Source organism: Crinia signifera, chromosome 5 (assembly GCF_055691185.1).
Source record: "Crinia signifera chromosome 5, ASM5569118v1, whole genome shotgun sequence".
Classification (NCBI taxonomy): Eukaryota; Metazoa; Chordata; class Amphibia; order Anura; family Myobatrachidae; genus Crinia; species Crinia signifera.
This window is the reverse complement of record NC_139221.1, coordinates 70342427-70353723: the sequence shown is the minus strand read 5'-3', so window position 1 is coordinate 70353723 and position 11297 is coordinate 70342427. Positions and strand designations below refer to the sequence as shown.

The window sequence follows — 11297 nt, the reverse complement described above, 5'->3', positions numbered from 1 at the left end:
GAAAAAACTGTCACTATTTGTAAACGGGCTGGACTAGCTTTACCCACACAGTATCATCCCCGACCTTTATACAATGAGAATTTATAAATGAACAGTAGAAAAAATAGGGCAAGAGAGCAAAGCAACACCTTGAATTGCCTGCTCACTGGAGTGTGCCATCATCGGGGGAAATTTACTAAGGCGGGAGTTCTATTTCACATGGGAATACTATCTATTCTCTTCTAGAAGGTGCTAAATAAATAATAAGTAGACTCTTATTGGTTGCCTATAGCAACTTCCCAAGTGAAATAGAACTCCCATCTTAGTAAATTTAGCCTATCATGTTATAGAAAAAATTAGAACTATAAAGACACTTAAAGTTACTGACATGCTATCAAAGAAACCACGACCTTGGTGAAGGTAAGCAGGGTTTAGCTTCCCACAGTAGGATAGATATACTAAGCTTGAAATGTGATAAAGTGGAGAGTGATAAAACACCAACCAATCAGTCCCTAGCTGGCATGATAGACTATTTCAGAAATGACAGTTATGGGTGGATTGGTTGGTGGTTTATCACTCTGCATTTTATCACTTTCCACTGCTTAGTACATCTTGCTCAGAATCAAGTTGTTCAGGGCCTTCAGCTTAAACTCTCAAAAAATCTGCTGGGAAAATCCAGAGATAAGCTTTAATGTTGTCTCATATGGAAATCCAAATGTGCCGAGTCGTCATCAGCCTGGGGCTTCAAAGATGGCTCCATTACGGTTTCAAGCCCAGCCAGTGAAATGAAGATGAATGAATCAATTCTAAGCAATTGAGAAACTGTTGCATTTTGGTGTCGAGTCACTTTTGCATTTCTATCCAAAAACTAATCTTTGCTGAAATATGAAATGCATAGAATATGGTGGAAGTGTTGTCCACCAAACATTTGAGCCAGAGGAATTGGGAAAAGATCTGGCCATTAATCTGGCACAATTAAAGCCGTTTTTATCCATAACGGTCAAAAATATTACAGGAAAATACCACCCGCTATCTCCCGGGATTACTACTTGTCTTGAAGGACAATATATCTGTAATACCCAGGTGGCTAATCATGTTCCTTGGAAAACAAAGTGAAAATTCGAGAGTCCACAGGAGATTAGGAATCACAAATTCTCCAAAGAAAAAAACATACCGTATAGTGGCCTAAAACATCATTAGTGGTAAAAATGTATCTGTATATGCCAAAAAAACACATTAAAAGATAATTTTCAAGAAAAGACATGGTATTTAGCTGTTCCCCAAACTGGAATGACCAATATTTAGTAAACTGCCCATTCATGCAGTCAAGTGCTCAGTGAAGCCCCCAGGATGCACACAAGAATGCAGTCACCATTCAGACCTTCGTAATGGCAGGCTGCAATTGCCAAGATAAGAGGATATGTGAGACAATATTAGCAATAACTAATCATTCCCCACCACAGGTATTAAAAATGCTGGTGTATGGCCTGCCATGATTTTAGCAAGAACATATGCTCGAGACAGTTAAGGAAGTCCAACAGTTGGCGTACTATAAATCAAATTTAAATAACTACAAATAGTCCTGTGTCCACTTTCTATGCAATTGTATGTGAAGCAATAAAGAAAGAACAGGGGCTGGGTCATTATTATAAATAATGCTACACGTTAACTAAAATATAAAGTTTAGACTTGTGACATAAATGAAAGGGACCTCATAACGCTTCTTAATATATGAAATACAAAATAAATACCTGCATAAACACATCAATTCCATTTTTAATGTAATATTTTGCACGGTCAAAATCATCTTGTAAAATGTAGAGAAGGCTCAACTCCTGGCTGTAGAATGTCTCCATCAGAACCTTCCTCTGCTCGACCTTCATTGCCTCGTCAATGAATGTTAATAAAGACTGGTCATTCTTCCCATTAAGGAGAAGCTTAACTTTACTGCGGATCATGTGAGGAAGATAGCTTTCCTGTTTGGAGAAATGATTTGGTCATTTGTACAAGTGTGGGAAGAGGAGTCCTATAGGAGATGATAAAAGTTTTATAAATCCAACAATACCTGGTAAAAAGGGTTATTCCACATTTTGCTCAGGTCTGGTGGACGTGCATCATCAATGTTGACGGTGGAGCAGTATTCTAGGGGCTCCCATTCAGTAAGGTGATTGTAACATTCCATAGAAGATATTTCCCAGAAATCCTTCTCTGTCTCGGAAGGGTCCTCATCATCAAACTTCTGCTGCAGGGCCTAGGAACAATATGTGTAAATAGTGATGCCTGATAAACCAGAATATCTAAGAAACGACTATGTGACCGCTGCATCTATAATATCGGAATCTGCAATTAGTCATTTCACTTACAATTGACAGTACAGTATTTGATGTTCACACAGGTGGTTATTCTGATTCACTCGGAAAGGCACAATCACGCTCTAATGGACAAAACCATATGCAATGCAGATGTAACATGTGCAGAGACAGTTAGATTTGTAGGGTGTATACTTCAAACGGATATCTATATTGTAGTGCAAATATAAAGCAGCCAGTATTTGCCCTGCACAGAAACAATAAAACACCCAAATCTACTGTAACTCTCTATGCACAAGTTACATCAGCCCCACCTGCAGTGCATATGGTTTTGTAAATTAGAGAGTGATTGTGCCTTTCCGAGTGAATCAGAATAACCCCCACAGTGTCAATCATGTATGGTAAGAGCCAAAATGAGTGTGTCACTAGTATTTTGGATCAGTCATTTGCGGATCACTCGCTACTGTATATAGACAAAGCAGGATTCTGGTTTTCCACTCTTGTCTCTTCCTGCAGGGTGGGGGTGGTTTGATGTGTCCCAGTGTCAAGCTGTAAGTTAGAGCTAGGGGGTGAAGGGGGCTCCTACCAATTCTCACTATACTTACAATTAGACATATTTAGCATTTAAATATTTTAGATTCATATAATTGGCATAATCCATAGTGTTGTACATTCAATTTTTAGGGAGGGAAGATATGCAGGCCAAATCAAGAGACTATATTTGTAGTTTTACAGTGGCACACACGGGGGGGGGGGGGGGGTTTCTGAGTGCATAGAAACCCCCCTGACACATTGAAACGTTGTTCATTGAACACTTTGCGGTCCACAATTTAAGCCCCACCCTGTGATTAGGCTCCACCCCCTTTTGAAGACCCGCAAATCATAGGTTGTGCTGCAACCTTTCCTGCTCTGTTTCCCCTAGCTGCAGCTCCCTTTGATCTCCGTGGTTGTCCCTCCATGAAACAAGACTACCTGCTTGCAGAGAAGTATCTGATGAATGAGTGTTTCAGCTGTCTCTTAGCATTTGCAGCCTGCAGACTTTCTGGTGGCACTTGTAAGTGATTTAATATAATATATATATATATATATATATATATATATATATATATATATAAAATACATTTATATATTAAATATATAGCCTGCTCTGGTGCCTTCTTAGTAGAGCCGGCAAGGGTCCCCAACATACACATTACGGACGGCAGCACCCGGAGGCAATAAAGAGTCCAAAGTTGGACTCTTTATTGCCTCCAGGTGCCACCGTAGAACCGGAATATACTGGGACACCTCATATATACACACACACGTTTGATAGACCCAGAATATACTGGGACACCTCATACCCCTTCCACAATGCACAAGTAACCCGGGTTGGTGACGTGTTGACCCGGGTCGCGGTGCAAACACACCACACCAAATAATCCAGGTCTACCACCCTGGGATTTTGACCCAGGTTATTAAAATGGTTAAACCCGGCTCACCCTCTATAAAATTGGTGACCCAGTTTTAATCTGAAAGCGCCGGACCGGGTCGGACGCGCTTTTGCGATGTCAGTCTCCACCCCCATGCTTGGCTCTGACGATTTCTGGAAACCCTCCTTTGCAAATCCTGTGTTTGCCCCTGCTTTATTGCCTCTGTATTTCCTGTACATTATTAGGATTGTAGTTTTTAGCAAAAAGAGCTCAGATTAGTCAGAAAATGAATTGATCACAAAAGCTAGCATACTTCCATAGGTGGAGCCATGCACATCTCGGAGGTGCGTATAGCTCCGCGTCCGTGTGTATTCACATGAACATACCCTTCTTCAACTAACCCTATATGAGTATTTCGCCTCCACCTCTGCTGTTGTGTATGTGTACAAGGCTGCCATCAGAAATTACAGGGCCTGGGAATGTCAAAATAGGCAGGGCCCTGTAAATAGGCAGGGCCAATGGTAAGTAAGGCAGCCGTTGCTGTGGTTCCCAAACTGTGAATCTAGGCATCCTAGTGTGCCGCAGAGCTCTTGCTGGGGTGCATCGGGTAGGTAATCCAGGACAAAATTAAATTCTTATGGTAAGTGATTAACAGCCACTAGCACAACTGTCCTGTCCTAGATACCACATAACTGACCCTAAGGATGACAGGTAGGCACAATTTACTTAATTTAATATTTTTTCCAAAAGTATCAGTAAAAAAAAAAACTTTTACCCTATGAGCAGTATTCAATGCTCCGGTGAGCACAGCACAGCGGTCCCAGTTTTTCATTCGCTGTGCATTCTCCATTTTTTCTACCACTCGCCATGCCTCCTGTTCACCCTAATTAACGTGTTCACTACTCGCCGCCCCTGATGGCGAGCATTGACCAATGCGGCGTACGAGGAGTTATCCACTCCATTTGTAGGCAGTGATCAAATATCGCAGATATATGCAGAAAAATGCAAATTTGCCTTAAAAAACTATTTCAAAGCAGCTAAATCTGAGTGAAAAGCTGTGCATCTCCAAACGAGTGTGAGGAAGAAGAGGTGAATCATGGGTAGAATACAAAGTACCCCTATATTCCCTACCACATGTACATTCATACATTCATTTTATGGCTATTTTTGTTGGGAGCCAATTGACCTACCAGTATATTTTAGGATTGTGGGAGGAAACCGGAGTACCCGGAGGAAACCCACGCAAGCACGGGGAGAATATACAACCCATGACCTCAGTGCTGTGAGGTAGTAATGCTAATCATTGTCTGTGCAGAACAATCAGTTAACTTCTCCTGCATGTAGCATAAAATGTTGCATCATACAACTGTAGCAAATCATATCCGCCTCCTCACCATTCTGATTAGCGGCACGGATAATCTTACCGACATATGGCTGTGTGGTCCTGTTTCTGCAACCCCCACTTTGCCACACTGTGACCCAGAACACTGTGGATCCGACACATGGGGACCCCGTACTTTACTAGGATTCCTACCCCAGGTCTCCCTCTAAATATCCTGCATTCTGTGCGTGTACTATTATGTTTTCATAAACATTATGGTACACGCACAGTACACAGTTTCAATACTGTTGGAGAAGCTTCAATTAACAGTAATTTAAAGACACATACTTACTTTATCATACAGTTTAGCTGCCTTTGCATAGTCACATTTTGCTTCAGCACTTAAAGCATCTTGAGTAACGGATTTTGTTCCAATCTTCCCACTGAAAATCCCTCGAAGGATATCGTAGTCCCCAATAGAGCGATAAAGTCTAAATGCATATTAAAAGAAAACTCTCATATACACATAAAAAATATAGAAATGATCGAAAACTATTATAAAGCTGAGCAATATTGCACACTTGGCCATGGTCAGTCTACCCTAGAAGGAAATATGTGCTGCCAAGAAGGGAATACAATATGTGCTGCCAATTAGTAACTTGCTAATCTCCTTTCCATCTGCCTTACCTAGCAAGGTGTATCCATCTGATAACATCTGGGGGAGGTTCTGTCCTTCCTCGCATCTTCTTTGCTGGAGGTTCCTCTGGTGGAGAGATATGCTGCAGCCCTTGCTCAAGCAGAAGGATACCCAGGGGTTGCTGCAGGCTTTCTATACTACTCGTGCTAACACCAGCTGGGTCCAGAGCAAGAAGCTCAACATGATGATAACATATATCCTGAAAGAATAATAACAAATTTGATGGTATTTAAAAAATATTAGCACAATATATTAAAAAGAGGGGACATAGACCAACTAAACCAGTTATAAATAATGCACAAATAAACTTTGTGTTATGTTAATTGCTAAATGAGAGGATAGTATCGGTTATATATCCCATTTGATGGTAGATAACCGTTCAGATGAAATGTATCAAATTGCACTGCTGTTCCCCCTTAAAACTACCTGCTGTACGACTGCAGCATTAAATGCTGCGTGTTACATCACATCTGATGGAGTTGTCCCATTAATATTGCAGCACATCCAATGGGACAGTTTACACTATACGATGATCATACAGATTGGTCAAAATAAATACTATCACAAGATCTATTGTATAGTGTGTACCCAGCTTTAACCTCTTTAGAAAAAAATGAGAGTCCATGCTAAGATTTTGACGGGTTGTGCGATGCATTGTGTGTGTTTTGATTGCACACCGTGAGGTGTTTCGGTACAAAGCGTGGGCCCACAGGTCATGAAGTCGATCCTCAGATTTTATGTGCTGCACGTAAGATCTGACGATGCTGCAAATGACCAGTATGCTGGGAGTTGTAGATCTGACCATGGATCTTATGTGAAATTACACACATAAGATCTATCATTTGTCTGGGAAGCTGATGGGGAAATCATTAGATGACTCGGATCTGATGCTGGTCATCCTGATGTGTGGTCTGCTTAAGATATCACAGTATCCTCAATAATGAGGCCATGTCAATCATGGAATTCCTTTTGCGATCTTGTTTTTTGAAAAGTCATAGGAAAAAGCGCCAAAGGATGGGAAGAAACATTTTGAAGAAAATGTCAACAGTGTCATGTTGAATGCGCAGTACCGATGGGATACACACTATTGAGGACATTTTTTTTTTTTGAGTTCTAACAAGAATAAGCCTCTGTGGTGTGAATACTTACGCAAGCCTCATTTCTCAGAAAAAAATATATCTGCAGACAATGAATTATGATTCAGAATATTTACTTTAAGAGCCTACTGATTTGCAATAAATTGTCTGGAGGAATCTGTGGAAGTGCCACTTGCAATATCGCATGTATAATACATACCCTACACAAAACTAGCAGAAGGTGACAGATGGGACATTCCTTATCATTTCCTACCTGCACACATGCCACAAATGGCGGGAAGTAGGACAGGGTGCTGCTCAAGTAGAGATTGAACTGATCAAGCAGCTTAGAAGCGATGCTGTTCATATGTGGGGTGCTATTGCTTGTCTTCATTTCCTCCAGGATCCCAGAAAACAAAACACTGAACAGTTGTTTCGCAAGAGTTGGGTCTCTCTAAACAAGAGGAGAAAATGAATTACAGTTTAACACAGTGAGCAAGGTTGTAATGAGGACGTTATTAGCCACTCATGGTGGCCACACACTGTGAGATGTGTGCTAGGTGCAATTTGAGCTACTGTATACAATGTGTGCTATGTGATTTGAACTTTATATACTGTGCTATTTGAACTACATAAGATTTGGACTAGACTACAATATGTAATTTAAATATGTAGAGTACATATCGCATGTTATTCCCTATATAGGGTGAAATTGGAGCTAGACAGCAGGCGATGTAGTACAAAGATACCTGCTATTTTGTCTTGCGATATGGATTACACAGGAGCACAACTGGATGGATTTGGACGAAAATGTCACAGAGTGGTAATAGGATACCAGAAAACATAATAGGATGTTGGGGTCCTGTTTGGACCTCCTGTTAGTGTTCACCAAGCAGAACCTGGGAAGCATGTTCTGTGTCTTCCACTGGATGGGTTTGGATGAAAACTTTTCAGAGATATAACATTGGGTACAAGAAGACATACGCTGGGCACACACTGTGCAATTTCCAGCACCGCCGATATTGTTAAGTAAATAGTCGTGTTGCAGGTGAACAATATAGTGTATAAACACTGACCAAAATCGTTAACGATATCACTCTGTGACAGGACCAGTCATACATGCATCATGGATTAGATCGGTCAGATTGGTACTGGTTAGAACCCAGGAACAACCCTGCTCCATAGCAGGGTTGAAAACCCGGGAAATTAGGCTGGTGTGAAAGGGGTATTACTAGAACTGTTAAAAAAAAAAAAATGATTATTAGAATGGCAGATTAATAATCAGACCTGTGCCAGAGCTTGCAAAGGTGCAATAAGAGCTCTGTATGCAATTTGGATGTCTGGCAAGTCTCCATGTCGATAACTTCTATAGAGAGTGACTTGGGCATCCTGCTTCATTTTTTGTTCAACTTTTATTGCCTTGGAGGAAAAAAAAAAAGAATGTCACTTACTTCCTGTTTCACATTTAAATATACAGTCCATGTAATGTCTATCTTATTAGAAGGATTACTAAAAGCTTATACATAAGAAAGGATGCACAGGCTGTTAATGATTGCATTGTATACTTTACAGTGAATAGGGACTACAGTAGCTAAGGATTGGCAGAGACGAGCAGCACACTGTGACCCATCTCATTGCAGGCAGAAGTACTTAGTACTAACAGAAGAGGACAGCACGATTACTGAAGTTCTCTATATGGCAGAGAAAGGAAACGCATGCTCTATAGTAGGTTTTATTCACTATATTTTGTCTAGTAATAAAGGGAATGAGCTACCATGTATAAGAAGACAATACTAACCTTTTCTCTTTTCTGTTCCGCCATTCCCTTTCTTGCATAAATGATACTTAGCTTCTCTTTATCTTTCAAGAAACGCCGTCGCAATCTCAAGATTGTTGCTCTTTCTACTCCGCCTTGTGCAAAATATATTAATATTTATTTAAAAATAAATATAAAAAAAAAACAGTTTTTTTTTATATTTATTTAAAAATAAATATTAAAAAAAAAAAACAGTTTTTTTTTCTAATGACCACTAATTGCATGGTGTATGAACCAAAACAGAGACTAACAAGAACAAACGGCATCACTACAGCAGGTAAAGTTAAAATAAATCCCTTTGTATTTCCCTATAACTACTTAAAACTCAAAAAACTCAGAAAACAAGCACATGGGTGTGTGTCAAGGTTTAAGGGTGCAAACCCATTACAAGACACCTGTAAATCATAATATTATATACTGTAGATTTCAAAACACGGTATGAATATGTAAATAATTGCATAAGATAAGTAAGAGGGAAGATCAAAAAGTAAAGAGACTGCCTCTGATTTTCTGCCAATGTGTCTGGACATGCGGTTGGACTGCCGTAATTTTCATTGGTTGTGACATTGGTATATTTTCCCAGAACCTTTGCATACGGCATTTAAAATCACAACAGGATTTGCACCCCCCTTTGAATCAGGCCCAATATGAGTAGTGTGTTCCCAATGGGATGCTTTCATTTCCTGAATAAGCCATCTGCTGGCTATATGGCATAGGGGTTGCAGTTCAGATTCTGGCATAAAGAGTTTGTATAAAAGGAGCCCTTACAGTATATGAGCTTTACATCATATACTTTCCACTATGGATTACAATAGAAATGTCAGCACATTTATTCAGCGGTGATCCATTGGGAATTTGTACTACTAAAAATCCATATATATAATCCTTTATGATAAACTTTTTTTATATAGGATTCAGAAATATTCTTGCTAAAGATAAGGTAGTCTGGAAGAGACAAAGCCAAAAACCATATGCTGTGTCAGCCCCTGGGCTACCATGTAACCCTATGACAACACTACACTCTCATTGATAGGAAAAATTGAGAACTAGATGAATGTTAACCCTTTGAGTGCCAAGTGAATTTATCAAAATAGGTGTGAAAACTGCCAAGCAAACTTTTTTATTCATCATAATGATCTGTAATGTTTACCATATATAGGAGAATTAATCTTTTTTTTGTTTACAAAAAAATATATATATATATTTCAATTTATATAACAAATGTGAGCGAAGTTGGCATTTTAGTAGATATTTTGAACTGCTCAGAGATGTTGGCATTCAAAGGGTTAAAAAAAAGTTTAAAACCCCTGGTTCTGGTAGGAAAAAAAAAACAAAAAACAAACAAAAGATAATGTGTAAATATATGGTATTATTTCTATTTTGTATACGGCAGAAAACCAAATTGTAACTCTCACCTTTGCTGTCAACTTCATCCCCTGGAAGCCCCAATCTCTGTTTTCCAAAATTTGGCCCCAAAGGCTTTAATTGGCCCCTGTGCGCTTTTTCACTCCTCTTACTTGTAAACAACAATGTTGAGGACATTGATTCAGAGGAGTCAACAGTGTAATCTCCCATTGTGTCAATGCTGCTTCCAGTCAACCAGTTAAAGGAATTTCTGCCACCTAATTATGTAGATAATAAAAATTGTAAAATGTTATTCGGTATATACAGTAGCTGCACTCTAGAAATTTCAGTTAACATCCATTGTGAGTAGAGCATCTGTACAAAGCATTAAACTTTTTTCCTTGCTCTCTGAGGAAGCCACGAATACCAAAGGTGGAGAAATGTGTGAGGGCTCTTCTTGTACCAGCATCTGCCCACCACCATCTGTGGCTGATCTATATACGAATGGACTTCAACATATTGTGGCATATCATTAAACAGCAGGGGGCCATCATTCAAAGATCACACACCTTGGTGGCATTTATGGAGTGGCAAGTCCACCAACAGTAATCAAATAATCACCAGTGGGAACTGTAATGTACACTTTGCTGTGCACACTCTCCATCAGCTTCACAACAAATACTAAGAAGAAGACTATACTAATTTATCGGTTTGTTTTTCATACTACAAATGGAACTGTCTAATATACATCTACATTCATCTACTAACAATTTATTATTAAATTAGCAATTATTTTAGCACAGTCTCCTCTCCACCTTTTTTCTTCTGATATTTATGTGGTTTTGAGTGCCCACATCCGACTGCTACTCTAATAAAGGCAAAAGACTACCTTTATTAATTGCATGATTACCTTCTGATCTATAGCGAGTAGCCATCCTCAATTTAGTTTTTAACAATGGGTGTTGCCTGGAGAGGAGAAAGTCTGGGTACCAAATGGGTACAAATTTTTCCCAGCATCACCAGACTCTCTCTCCACTATACCCTGCCAGCCAGTTAATTAAGCTAGTAGATAAATTATGAGCTGAAAGCCGAATGCTGAAAAATAATGCCCCACCGAGGATGTGACTGAACTTTTATCATGGGCCCCTTACTGCGAGTATCATCCAGGTGGATCATGAAGACGAAGTCTGTCACCATGGCAGACTGTAGCTGGACCAATAGACTATGGTATAGTAACAGCCAAGAATAAAAGGGCTAGATTGAGAGTTCTGAAGGTCACTTGGAAGTCCCAAACATGTAGTGGCAACTGGCATTTGAGTTGAGCATTGCCTTTGAAAGGCCCG

At 39.7% G+C, this 11297-nt stretch overlaps 1 protein-coding gene across 5 annotated transcripts in view; it reads right to left on the bottom strand.

Moving 5' to 3' along the window:
* PRKDC (protein kinase, DNA-activated, catalytic subunit) overlaps window positions 1–11297 on the bottom strand; it is a 212417-nt gene that overhangs the window by 61121 nt on the left and 139999 nt on the right. For all 5 annotated transcript variants that reach the window (XM_083187421.1, XM_083187422.1, XM_083187423.1 and 2 more), the window contains 8 exons: window positions 10026–10232; window positions 8593–8705; window positions 8082–8213; window positions 7069–7248; window positions 5709–5917; window positions 5374–5512; window positions 2045–2230; window positions 1731–1955 (listed from right to left, as the gene is read on the bottom strand). In XM_083187421.1, coding sequence (XP_083043547.1) covers window positions 1731–1955; window positions 2045–2230; window positions 5374–5512; window positions 5709–5917; window positions 7069–7248; window positions 8082–8213; window positions 8593–8705; window positions 10026–10232 — 1391 coding nt within the window. The remainder of the gene's footprint in view (window positions 1–1730; window positions 1956–2044; window positions 2231–5373; window positions 5513–5708; window positions 5918–7068; window positions 7249–8081; window positions 8214–8592; window positions 8706–10025; window positions 10233–11297) is intronic.